At 39.3% G+C, this 13655-nt stretch overlaps 1 protein-coding gene across 1 annotated transcript; it reads left to right on the plus strand.

The window, feature by feature from the left end:
* Positions 1-1100: 1100 nt before the first annotated feature.
* On the plus strand, positions 1101-13444 carry LOC124070412 (sodium/hydrogen exchanger 6-like). The gene is made up of 16 exons (XM_046410305.1): positions 1101-1515; positions 2029-2228; positions 2543-2620; positions 2869-2945; positions 3083-3195; positions 3784-3889; positions 6135-6276; positions 6495-6600; positions 7295-7383; positions 7546-7659; positions 8132-8243; positions 9202-9355; positions 9450-9480; positions 9655-9743; positions 10026-10131; positions 10533-13444. Exons 1-16 carry the CDS (start codon positions 1206-1208, stop codon positions 10848-10850), a joined length of 2145 nt encoding a protein of 714 aa, XP_046266261.1. The 5' UTR covers positions 1101-1205; the 3' UTR covers positions 10851-13444.
* Positions 13445-13655: the final 211 nt, after the last annotated feature.

Consider the following 13655-nt stretch of genomic DNA (forward strand, 5'->3'; position numbering starts at 1 on the left):
AGTTGCAGGCCTAAATGCTGCTGGGATGATTTTTATTCTCCTTGAAAATCAACTGTATAAACATTACAAATAAGACTTTCAAATCCCAGGCATTCAAATCACTTGTAAAATCAATTTCAGGCTAAAACGGCGAGGCTGTTTTTTTCCCCTACTTGTAAACAGTTCACTGAAAGCAAAAGAGGTGCTGAAATATGTCCTTTGATTACTAGCTGATCGATTTATTGGCCACTTGTATTAACTGTAGTTAGACACTTAATTAAATTTGTTTGTTTGGTTATTGGGATCCCAACATTAAAACTGTATCCAACAACAGAATTATGTCGAAACCCTAAATCTACAAAGCACTTAGAACCACTACAGATAATTCTTCAAACCTTTTGTTGTGGATGCTGCTTTGTAGCTTGAAGTTTTGAAGCGTTTCCAGCTCTTTTTTGCTAGCATGTCATAAGATTACTAAGCAGTAATCAAGATAAGACAGTCTTGTATGGACTGCAAGGTGCAACTTTTGCAGAGACAAAGTGAAGTGAATACAGTACATTTACTTTTATTTACAAGAGCAAAAGCATCAGCTTTCCCAAAGCAAGACAATTAAAAACAAAACTCAAAATTAGACCAAGAAGGCTATATAAGAACTACTGAGAACCTTCACAACTTTTGAGTGATAGGTGATTAGGTCTATAAGCCAGCTTCCTTCTGTGGCATAATTTCTTTACTTTTTCTTGCAAATGTGGCTTGCATGGCTATTTGCATGATCAAACATGCTTAAAAAAATACTCTGGAAAACTTTGCATGTTGTGAAGGAGACATGCTTTATTTAAAGCTGTAAACACTGCACTTAAGTGTGATCTGTAGGTGTAATGATTACATAATCTATATTAAAGTTACACAATATATAGCTGTGTCATAAATAATTTCCCTTAAAAATCATGTAACATCATGTGTTATTAACATGATGCTTAACTTTCTTATTCTATTTGCATTTTTTATCTATATTTACCATTTGTTTAATTTTTTTGTTTGTGTTTTTTTCTCTTCTAGTGAAAGGTTTTGTAATGACAACAAACTCCAACCATCAACCCCATGAAGTGTCTCTTATTTTGAAGAGCCGGAAGTTCCAGTGTTTTGATAACCGCTGCGGAAGAAGCTGTCAGCTGCTCTCGTCTCGCCGATATCTCGTTCAAGCAGTAGTTTCACTTACTAATCCAATGACAGATGTAACGGTTTCACAGAAAGTCACAATGGGATTCACACTGAGGCGCTTTCCTGGCGTTACACCGTCGAAAGCGCTCCTGTTGTTGCCTTTTCTGATGACATTTCTTCTCGTCGGGAGCCGAGGCGAGAGCAATGAGATGGACAACGTCGCAACAGAGAGGATGGCTGAGGAGAGCCACCGACAGGACAGTGCCAACCTGCTCATATTCATAATGCTCTTAACACTCACCATTTTAACCATATGGCTGTTCAAACACCGCCGATTTCGCTTCCTGCATGAAACAGGACTAGCCATGATCTATGGTAAGACTGCTAATGTTAGCTAACGTTTATGTCAGATAACTTAAGTTAGCGTCCATGCTAGCTAGTTAGTTAGCTCCTCTAATTTAACCAGTTAAGATAATCTGACAGTTTGTTCTGTGGTCCGGAGTCTGCCTCCATATTAGCATACAGTTAGTGTGCAGGTGTTCACATTCATATGGAATATCATTTGCCACTAGCCAATCAACCAGTCAATGTATGGTCGATCATATGTGGTAGTAAATGAGGAACGTGTAATTGTCACCTTGTTGTCTTATACCCAATCAAATTCAAATTCAGTTCAAAGAAGGTGCTTCAGAATGCCATTTCAAAACAGACAAATTTTGATAAACTGGCTTTTAATAGACTTTTATAGATTTTTTTTTATCTGTGAAATACATTGTAAAAACTGCTATAAAATTAAAGGATATTATCATTGTTTATTATTATTACTTTTTACTGAAGCTTCTTGGCTAATTTTTCACTCACTCTCCCTTCTTCTTTTCCACCTTGAAGGCTTGCTGGTGGGTGTGATCCTGCGGTTTGGCGTCCACGTGCCCCAAAGCATGAGTGATGTGGTGTTCAGCTGTGCTGTCAACGCCAGCCCTGCCACTCTGCTGGTCAATGTCAGCGGGCGATTCTACGAGTACACCCTGAAGGGGGAAGTGAGCCGGGGAAAAGGCCACCAAGTGCAGGATGATGAGATGCTGAGAAAGGCAAGGAGATGGACTGAGTGGAGGGCGCAAGTGTTTGTTTTTGGTGTGCTGTTCTCACCCAGAATATGAAATAACTAGCTGGCGAGTGCCTAATGTGAGAAAAATTTTGTTTGATGATGAAAACCTCTGTAAACACTAACATAAACATAATCTCTGTCTAAAAATATGTAAAAGTCTTGGCAGGGAGGTTATGTTAATTAGCTAATTTGCATACATAAAAAGACACTATGGTTAGTAACATGTCAGATTCAACATGTGGGGAAAACTAAATGAAAACAGGTGTATAACCTTTCATAACGTACTACTGTGTTCAGGTGACCTTTGACCCAGAAGTCTTTTTCAACATTTTGCTGCCTCCCATCATCTTCCATGCTGGTTACAGTCTGAAAAGGGTAAGAGAGTTAAAAAGACTGACAATAGACTAACTATATACATACATATATACATATATATACATTACGGTATTTGTTAAAAGGCCTGTACAGTATATTGCCAAGTAGCACAATGCAATAAAAAAAGTTATTTTTACATGTGATTTTTGCACATAAATTTGCATATTGCCTCAAACCTACAACTAATTAGCTAAAACTACTTGTATGAGACAGTCTCTGTAACATGTCTGTGTCCTTGTCTGTGTCAGAGACATTTCTTTAGAAACATCGGCTCCATCCTGGCCTATGCTTTCATGGGAACGGTTATATCCTGCTTTGTTATTGGGTAAGTCATTTGGTCACCTCTGAAATAATTATGTTTTTACTAATATGCCTTACATTCAGAAGATCTGATTTCATCTTATCAGTCTGTTGAACGAGAGTGTCTCTTTGATGACTTTTACATTCCTTCATTCCTCATAGGCTGATTATGTATGGATTTGTGTCCTTCATGAAAGTTGTTGGCCAGCTTGGGGGAGATTTTTACTTTACTGACTGCCTCTTTTTTGGAGCCATCGTTTCTGCAACAGACCCAGGTAGGTATTGCTATCATACATGGTTTTTAGAGTCAGATTTTTACTGAAAGGGCAACTCCACCACCCGTTGTTTTCCGTGTTTTTAAAATGAACCGCTGCTGCTCTCTACTCCATCGACTCGCACACACAGAATTTTGCTGATAGGTGGAAAATGATTTTGTTATTATTGAAGCCTCATTTCAGGATTTGCTGGTTGCTGTTTGTAAAAACACTGTTCAAAGTTACTCTCCAGCAGAGTGAAGGAGTCAGAGAGAGATAGACAGCATCGGTGGTCATGAACAAAGCAGTGAACCAGATGAATAAAACGTTATTTTCAGGTCTTCCTACGTCAACCTACATCAGGTCACAGACCTACAGGGTCTTGGGAAAAATGGCATTTTGACGCCAAAGTATGCGCCTTTGGACCAATAGTTAAATGTTCACATTTAGATACAAAGGAACACAACAAGGAAAAAATGACTGAGCTGCCCTTTAACCTGCCCTGTTTTTGTGTGTATTATGAAAGTAGTGTGACTCTTTATGGGTTCTGTTATTGGATAATCATTCTGTCTTATGCACTTGGTGTTTCTTTTCTCCTCTCTGTCTCAGTGACGGTGCTGGCTATTTTCAATGAGCTAAAAGTCGACGTGGATCTTTATGCTTTACTGTTTGGGGAGAGCGTCCTAAATGATGCTGTGGCCATCGTCCTCTCTTCGTAAGCTTTAATTACATACTCCAGAAATACAGACACACAACCCACGCAGCAGCATTAACAATATGTACATTTCATTTGCCTTACCCCGGTCCATACTGACTGTGAATGGATCCCTTCTTATTATCTTGTCTCCAGCAGAGGAATAAAAAAAAAAAAAATCCACAGCACACTTTTTGTGCAATAATACATCCTAACTTCAGGTGAAGCTCACGTGATGCTCAAGTAGTCCAAGTTAAACAGATCAAGTAGTAGTTGCAACAAATTTCAGCTTTTCCTTTTCCTGTGCAGTCTTTTTCTCTCTAAGCTTAAGCTGAGGGATGTTACAGCAATAAATTTGGAAGATATCTGATAGAAGTTATCCACTGATGTGTAATATCAGCTTTAGTTAAAAAGAATTTTAACATGGATTGAGGACTGTAGATTGCATCCATCATTGCTTAAATTAGAATTGGATGATGGAGACATAATTTGATGGCCAGTACCTTGAAATGTACATACATAAATATTGTTATAAGGCTGACTTGAAAAATGTGAACCTGCCCTTCAATTTCCGGCTTTGTACTGTAATGACATCACTTGTGGCATATTCAGCTTTTTGTGTTGTACGTTGCACAGGAATTGACACTAACATCAGTCCTTGTCATTTTCACTGCTTGCCCTCCTTCACCCATCTGTGTCATTCATCGCCTACCTGTACGTATGTATACAGTGTTCTCCTTCGCTTGGAGAAGCAGGGTAGGCAGGGGGCTGTGCTCTCCCCAAGAGACAATGGCCCAGTCTGGCCAGAGAGGGAGGAGGAATGGCTGGGGGAAAACCAGACATTTACTCCCCGGTGGGTGGGTTGGGTGGGTTGTTTGTGTGGGTTGTGCTGAGTTATAGGCTCTGTTCATACCTGGCATTACTATATACAATGGGCAACCCAAACACAAGTGGCTGACTCTTTAGTACAGGTGTGAATGCACTCAAGATGCATTGAGGACACCTTGATATATGATTGCTCAGAGCACATTCGGAGGTGGTCAGGGATACGTTTAGCCACATGCTTTTAGCAGTTTGTTCACAAATGTGTCAGCCTGCAAAACCAACAGCTTTATGGAAGACATTGTATTGACAGTAAACGTCAAACTATCATTAATACAGTAAACAGTAACTGATATGGTCTACTTCTTTGTCACCAGGTGAGAAAGTTCCCTTAAAACTTTTGTTAGTTGTTAAGTAATCTACTACTACTAAGTAAACTACAACAGGTTCTTTACTAATGGAGCCGTCTTGTAAAGTGAATAAATTGTACACATAGTTATTTCTTTGTCCACTTGTCCCAGCATGTTGGCTATTACTGTCGGTCTACTTGTTAATAAACCCATTTGGAACGTGGGTATTTGCATATTAAGCATGGACGTGAGATGCGATCACAAGGCTGGTCACTTGATACGCGCGTGGAGACGCACTGTAATGCCAGGCCTGAACTGACAGACTTATAGCTATCCACCTGTGGTTGAATCTCACATGTGAATGCCAGGTATAAACAGCCTCATAGTGTTGTAACCTGATCATCTCAGCTCGCTGGATGTGATGCAGATCTCTTTCTTAGAATGTAGCCTTGAACCACCACCCATTAGGATGATCATGGTTTCCCCTACACTCCATTGATACGCTAACCTTTTCATATCATTCCTTGTATCATTTTTCAGTTTTCTCTGTGCTCTCCAGACTCCTGCAACTGACCAGAAAATACTATTCTTTTATGAAAGTTTTTAGAATTTGTGTGCATAAAAGGTTTATTACTGTTGATGATTGGCTTTGTTGGTCTTGAGGTCATTTGGGCACTACTCTACTACACTAATACAAAGTACATTTATTGGATATAAAACAAATGGTGTTGAGAGATCCAAGTTACAGTCAGAATTAAGCATGCAATACCCACACCTTCCATTCTTTTTCTGACTGTAAAACCCAACCCCAGTCCATGTTTGATATATGTTTGTGGCTATTTTTAAAGGGGGTAACCCAGATCCTCTAAATTTATCCAAAATTAGATAAACACCTGGCTGATAATGTCAGCCATTATTGGATTTGGGTTGCTGCAGTTTTGATTTGATGCCCGAGTTCATTCTGAGAATCTCTCTGTTGTGTCCTGATGTGAGCATGAGCTTAACATTTGACCAGTTGCCCTTCCCGATTTCTTAGTATCTGTGTCCTTTTTCCATGTAAGTGTTTTTATTTGTGTGTGCTCTCTGTCCTTCAGCTCTATCGTGGCGTACCAGCCTGCAGGCGACAACAGCCACAGCTTTGAGGCCACGGCCTTGTTGAAGTCCTTCGGCATCTTCCTGGGCGTCTTTAGTGGATCCTTTGCTCTTGGAGTGGCCACTGGAGTCATGACAGCTCTGATATCCTTTTACCTGTTGCTTACAACCACATAATGTTCATTTATATTCACAGGTGTGCATAAGCAATAACAGAGTAACACAGTGAGGTTTAAAACAGTTATGTGCATGGGCAGCTTCGAGTCACATTTGAGCCAGAAAAACAGACTGCGGTCACATATGAGGAGGTTGTATGTGGATGTGCTCTCGTGTTTTGCACCTTGACTTTCAGTTTCCGTCACGTGACCAAGTTCACCAAGCTGAGGGACTTCCCGTTACTGGAGACAGCTCTTTTTTTCCTCATGTCCTGGAGCACCTTTTTATTGGCTGAGGCCTGCGGGTTCACAGGTATACAACTGCACACAGCACTCTTGCATGCCATTTAAAAACTGCGACTATTGAACACAGAGTAAAGCAAGGCATTGTTAACTGCATTAAAAAACAGACAGAAAACAGAAACATATAGATAAGTACAAGAAAGCTAGACAATTTATAAGCATGAAAACATTTAACAACAGAATGTCACACAGCAAAAAATGTGAATGACTTTTTTACGTCATTTGATTGTCAAGCATGCAGATTTTATTAGCCGTCTCAGGTTTCCTTCTTAGGAAGTTTCAGCTATCGCTTAAAAATGATTAGCAGTTAGTGTAGGAAGGAAGAGTAAGTCTGTCATGCCAGGGCAAATGAAATCATCTAACCAGCTAATGCAAGTTATATGATGTCATGGGACAGTGTTAGATGTGTTATTCTGTCCATTATTTCCCTTTTCACATTTTTCTTAAGGTCTTCTTTGTGAACAAAGGACAGTACAATGTACAGTATGTTGGACTGACTCATGTGTAAACTTAACAGAGAGTACTTCTTAGTACTTTAGGATTAATTCATTGCTGAATTAATTTATTCCTTTCATTGGGGTCATCAACATTATCAAAAATATAAAAAATCTCCAGACTCGTCTTTCCCCACTCCAGTAAAATATAATTCAGTCTGTTGTCAGTGATACTGAGGTGAGATCTGTGTAATGTGGGCTTTTCTTCAGGTGTGGTGGCTGTGCTGTTTTGTGGCATCACTCAGGCTCACTACACCTTCAACAATCTCTCGCCCGACTCTCAGGACAGGACCAAACAGGTGACATGCAGTCACATACCATCTTTTAGCATCTTTAAGCATTGCATAGTCATAGCAATTTGCACATTTTGTGAAGCCCAGTACTATTACTACTGATTCTGTATTGATGATGTTTGCCTAAGTTTTCAGATGTTTGTTCACATTATGTCTCTTCCTCATCAGTTGTTTGAGCTGCTGAACTTCCTGGCAGAGAACTTTATCTTCTCCTACATGGGTCTGACTCTCTTCTCCTTCCAGTCGCATGTTTTCAACCCTTTGTTCATCATTGGAGCCTTTGTATCCTTTACTTGGTTGCGAATGAGACACAAAACAAATCAAATCCTTCCTCAATGCTCCAGGATGCTTAGCTGTCTGACAGAAGAATGTTGTACCGTTTGTTGTTGTTAAATTCGACTCCCAGACACACAGTAAATGTTTTGATGGTACCACACTTCCTGTAGTAATCACACCCATCAGGGTACAGAAAGTATCAAATGCAGGTATCATTTGAGTAGATGAGTTTTGATACTACTTAGTAATAGGTTGTTTTATTAAATGCTATGAGTATGGATAACCAGCTTAAATTTTAAAGACTATTTTGTTCAGTGCTTCATGGAGCCACAGCATAACAGAAATAACAATTTTTAATGACAGATTAGTCAACAATGAGATCAAATTTTCAAACTGCTAATGATTAGTTTCTATCCCAGCTTGCCTACATAACTCATTGTACATAGTGTGCTGTGTCCTTGACCTTCATGTTGTGCAGGTGGCAGTTTTTCTGGGCAGGGCGGCAAACATTTACCCTTTGTCATTCCTGCTCAACCTGGGCCGCAGGAACAAGATCGGTTCAAACTTTCAGCATGTCATGATGTTTGCAGGTATGACCCGAGACAGCAGAGTCTCTCCACTGTCAGCTCTGGGCTCTCACATGTAGCTGGTTGAGAATGTAAAGAGACCTTCAAGTTTCGTAGGCTCGGACCGAAATGACTACTACTCAGCTGGGACCTGGTTACATGAAATTAAACTCTCAGTGGAACGGAGCAGATTCAAGCCTGCAGTTTAAAAAGCATCAGCCTAGATAACGGTGTGCTGAGACCGTCTCCTTCTAGACCAACAACTCCTACTCTGATTGTAATGAATAACAGCCCCTACGTCAGGTGACATTTAGTTTTGAAACTGGCTAATAATAGAAATCCCCTACATGTCTCTTCACATGTTTTTTTGTGGGGTCATTTCCTTTCACTGTGCATAAAAAAATCTTGAACTGTTTTGAGATTACCAAGAAGAAGCAGCATAGCAGACCTGTCAAACCTCGGAAAATATTTTAACCATCACAAAACTAACCAAGGTCATTTCCTCACTCAGCGGCCTATCATCAAGTTACTCAACATTTAAACTGACGAAAGAAGAAAACCTTTGTTTTAATGTTGCAATGAAAAACACTGTACATTTTGAATTTCTGTTCATGATTTCCATTTTATTAATAAATAAAAAAAAAACTGAGCCAGCTTATATAGGCACACATCACTGAAAAATTATCTGTGACTTTTAGCTAAATTCCTATAAATGTCCTGACATGACAGGATCAGTGAAGATCTCATGATAATTAATGTGCAAAGTTCTTCTACTCTCTCTCTCTCTCTCTCTCTCTCTCACACACACACACACACAGTCCCAAATAAGCAAATGTCCCACAGTATTTTCTGCAGTGAAGCTTAAACGTATTTTGTGGCATTTCTTGTAATACTTCTTGTACTCTGCACACCTCGTCTCGAATAGGATACGAACGAATAGGTCCCTCTCATGCTGTCTTTTGGTTTCTTTTGTCTCCTCTAGGTCTGCGTGGCGCGATGACCTTTGCTCTTTCAATCCGAGACACAGCGACTTACGCCCGTCAGATGATGTTTTCGACCACACTCTTAATTGTCTTCTTCACTGTCTGGATTTGTGGAGGCGGCACAACGCCTATGCTGTCCTTCATGAGCATACCGTAAGGCTGGACATCTGTTTGTATGCTTTTGGCTTTGTTTGGGTGTGTTTTATTCCCTCTGTTCAATGTTTCTCTGCTACTTCATCTCTTTCAGAGTGGGTGTGGACTCTGATCAGGACACCTCTGTAAGTAATAAGTACAGTTTGAAATGCACATTTTTTTGTTGCTTTGTTCAGTTGCTAACTGTAGTAATAAGTCCAGCGTAATTGTTGCTAGTTGCTAACTCTAGTAGTGAGTAAAAATAAAAATAATCTAAATAATTAAACATGAACAAATTTAATAAATGTTTTACTGAACAGAGTTCAGCGGTGTTGGATGGGTCACAGCGGAGGAACACCAAACATGAGAGCGCCTGGCCCTTCAGGATCTGGTATAACTTTGACCACAAGTATCCTTTGAGCCAAGGATTGTATGTTAAAGATCCTGACTTCCCAAGTGTGGATGCTCGGTTCAGACTTGGACAGCAGAGGACGCTCTTCCCAAATGGTGGGAAATATACAGTCTCCTGTAGTGGAGACGGCAAGTATTTTACAGCATCAGACACATTACCTCTGGCTGTTGTAGCTGAGAGTCTTCCTGTATGAGAATCAATATGTTGGGTTTGATTGTGGACCATAGACACTATCTAACTTAAAGTGTTAAAAGTCCTTGACAAAAGCTTGTTCTCCAGCTACCTGAAGCCGCTGCTCACCCACAGCGGTCCTCCTCTCACTGCTACTCTGCCTGCTTGTTGTGGACCGCTGGCACGATGCCTCACCAGCCCACAGGCCTACGAGGTTTGGACACATAGAATAATATAATACAGTTAAAGCAGCACTTTTTAAAAACCCAATGAGTAACTTCCTGACCCTCTGAAATCCATGGATATACAGATACAATAGTGTCACTTGTGAGTTTGATCTTTTTGCATGAATTTAATAATTGTTATTTAAAATATACAGTTGTTTTACCTCTTTAAAAGATGAACTTTGAGAATTGTAACAGATTTTGTTGGCCAGCGTAACATAGAGGTCTCAAACTTATGTGTAGAAATTAGGTGGTGGAGCTCCCATTTCTGTGCCCAAATGGATTAGACTTTTATTTCTCATCTCTCTGTCTCCTGTGATTATACTCCTCTTCATCTCTTCAATCCCTTTGCTTTCCCTCCTACTTTTTTTCCTCTTTCCCCACGCACCAGAACGAAGGTCAGCTCCACGACGACGACTCTGACTTCATCCTGAACGATGCCAGCGTGAGCTCCATGTACGCCGACGTCACTGTCAGCACGGATGCCTCTGGATCTCGCACCATGAACTGTAAGCGCTCCTCCAGTGCAGGGGGTGGTCCATCCGATGAAGGTCTGGAGCACGAGCTCACCTTGGCGGAACATGAAGTTGCGATCAGGGGCACCCGCCTCGTCCTGCCCATGGATGACCCCGTGGAGCCACCAATTACGGTCACCCTGCCTCCACCACCCTCTCCGCCACGCTCCGACCCTCGCAGGCACAGACTGTAAGACAGCTCTTGCTGTAAGGATGCAGTTTGTTGTTTTCAACTTCAAAAACCATCGAACTTGATTTCACAAAAAAACAAAAAACAGCACTGATTAATTGAGCTGTTGTTTGGCTTTTTGACTAAAACGACAAACTGCTTTCACAGTAATAAAAGCACTTCCTCTCTCTCTAACATAGTATCAAACTAGTCTGAACTTTGTGACAAACTTGAGGCGTTCTTGATTTAATTCCCCAATTGGGTGGATTACTGTAATCTTGAATGTGAATGCACTACTTTTTAAGGTAAGGTACTGTGAATCAAGAACACCTCAAGTTTTAAAGTTTACCTAAAAATCACCTGAGATGCACATTTAGCAACCATTCAAGGAAGCTAAAAAATGTATTTGCTCCTAAGTTTGTACTACTGTGGTGATATGCCAGTGCCGTTCGTTAAGTATGCTCTTTAAATGCCCCGATTCCCGCCAACTGCATGGGGTGATTCCTAAATGTTTCAGGTGCAGTTTACTCTGTTCTCTGTGGTGGAGCTGCTCCTGACTACAGGACCTGTATTTGTCTAGCTTCCATCAAGTATTTGTAAGACGACCAACAGTAACACTAAGTACTGCTAAAGGTCATTAATATTAAAGTTGCATTAAGTGTCTGTTCATTGGTGGAGGAAGGTTCACTTATGACTTATGGCCAAGGTGGGAACAACTGGACAAGGACACTGACATCCGTGATGGGAGCAGTTTTAAGAGTTTTAAATTTAAAAGAAAAAAATATGTTGTACAACAAAATTCTAAATGCTGTACATACGATTAGGCCAACAACCCAAACTGCTTCCACAACAGTGTCCAGGAGCATCTCTTCTATCTTAAATTTTTAGCACTGCCTGCCTCTTTTCTTCTTGATCGGTCTTCTCACTTATTAATTTATTTATTTTACAGAATTGATTTATTTATGTAATGATTTATTTTGATTGTAATTTATGGATTGTTTATGTTGTGTGACGATGATGATCTTACCCTGTTCAAAAATAGTACTGCTCTATGGAGAAAGCACCTTTTCTTAGAAAAAAGAAAGAAAAAAAAGCACTACGAATCTTCCCACAGAAGGTACAATGTTCAGTAGGGAAGCCATGAGGGAAGTGGGTATGTGTTCTGTACTATGTGTGCATGTTAAAATATCTCCTTCCTATACTGTAGCAGATCCTCCTACTTTATACTTGGAAAATAGAGCTTCCCTGTGTGTGCATTTTACAAGTGTGTGTGTGTATGTGTGTGTGTGTGCCTGATGTTAGAATGGAATTTATTCAAATCTACTGATGTGGTTTTAGGGCTAATGCTGTTTCTGGGTTTTCTGTTATCTAATTTAATCTTCTTTCTCAAGAACAACAACAACAAAAAAAACAAAGTTACTGCCGTGTCTTTGTGATGTTTATCATCAAAGATGACTCTGAGGGCTGGCTGAACTGTTTTGAATTAAAGTGCCTATTCAGAAATTTAGTTACTGAATTGTACATATTTTGATTTGCTAAAGTGCAGTACGATTATCTCTCTTTATTTTTATGACACTGAACCCTTTGATTGCTGTCGAATACTGATATGTCTATTCACAGTATCATTAGGCCATTAGGTGACTATAGTGTAATAATTTGTTTTGATTTTTTAAAAGTTGGAGAGCCCATAAATGTGTAAACTAACATACTGTCCTTTCATTAGTAGGAAATAACACACTAAAATTTAATCAGTTATAGGAATTTTTGTGGAACCATGTGCTTGTGGAGAAGGTATACTTTATTTAAAATGACGTACTTAAGAACTGAATTTGAACACAACAATAACTTGGTGACCTCTTTACCGGTAGTTTTTTTATTTTCCAGTGAAATCAAAGGAAAACTACCACTACAGGAGGATACCACCAAATTTTTACTGACGCACTGTTACGTCTTTTTTACTCATTTGATAACCGAGATTGGCTATTCTGTTTCCACCACAATGAGAGATATTTTGCACTGAGTTTAACTGAGTTCCTCGTTTGCCCTGTTTTGTGCTGAGTTTGTATGACTACCATAGAAATGAATAATTCCAGGTAAAAAAAAAAAATCAGCTTTTTTTTTCTTTCAAATGTTGAAATATTTGTTTTTATTGAGTCAACATGAGTTGTCTTTTTTTGATGTTTGAGTAGTTTTCTTAATGAGTTTGAGCATAACCATCTACATGGGCATGACCAAATATATGTTTTTTTCTTTCAGTAAGGTACCCTTCAGTTTTCTGTTGTTGTTTAAATGTAACTGAACCATAAAAACACAGACCTATGCCTTATAGGGAAATTTTGAAGAAAGTCGTAATATTACAACAGCAACCACACCGAAAGCTAAAAACCTGAACATGTTTGGTTATGTTTTCTAACATTTGTGGAAACTGGTAATGACAGTTTTATTTGTGAAAAGTACACCTAAAAATATGTGATTTTTTTTTTTTTAAATGTGACTTTTTGTGGAGGGAGAAAAGTAATCTCAGATTTATTCAGTTTTTTTCCCTGTGTAGTCCTGAGGTCATTTAACAGTCTCCCCTCTCGCTAGTGTACTAAAAAATAAAAACATTCTTGAAAATTCCGCCAATCTCAGTTTTTTGTTTTTTTTTTTAATTTTCCATCTCAAAATTTTTCTTTATGAATTAATATTCTACTCAATAGTCTATTTCTAAGATCAAAGATGAACTTTCAGGCTCCATTTTCTGCTCATTTACTTTCCCTAAATTTGTGCTGCGAGCAACGACTTAATAGGAAAATACTGTTAACTCTAACATAACAAATTAGCCAGCGTG

Source organism: Scatophagus argus, chromosome 14 (genome assembly GCF_020382885.2).
Source record: "Scatophagus argus isolate fScaArg1 chromosome 14, fScaArg1.pri, whole genome shotgun sequence".
Lineage (NCBI taxonomy): Eukaryota > Metazoa > Chordata > Actinopteri > Scatophagidae > Scatophagus > Scatophagus argus.

What these genes read in the sequence shown, in the direction of transcription:
- LOC124070412 (XM_046410305.1), top strand. Translation starts at nt 1,206, where the DNA reads ATGACAGATGTAACGGTTTCACAGAAAGTCACAATGGGATTCACACTG. An exon ending in GTGGCCATCGTCCTCTCTTC is followed by an intron (nt 3,890 to 6,134) that starts GTAAGCTTTAAT and finishes TCTGTCCTTCAG; the next exon opens with CTCTATCGTGGCGTACCAGC. An exon ending in ACTCTGATCAGGACACCTCT is followed by an intron (nt 9,481 to 9,654) that starts GTAAGTAATAAG and finishes TTTACTGAACAG; the next exon opens with AGTTCAGCGGTGTTGGATGG.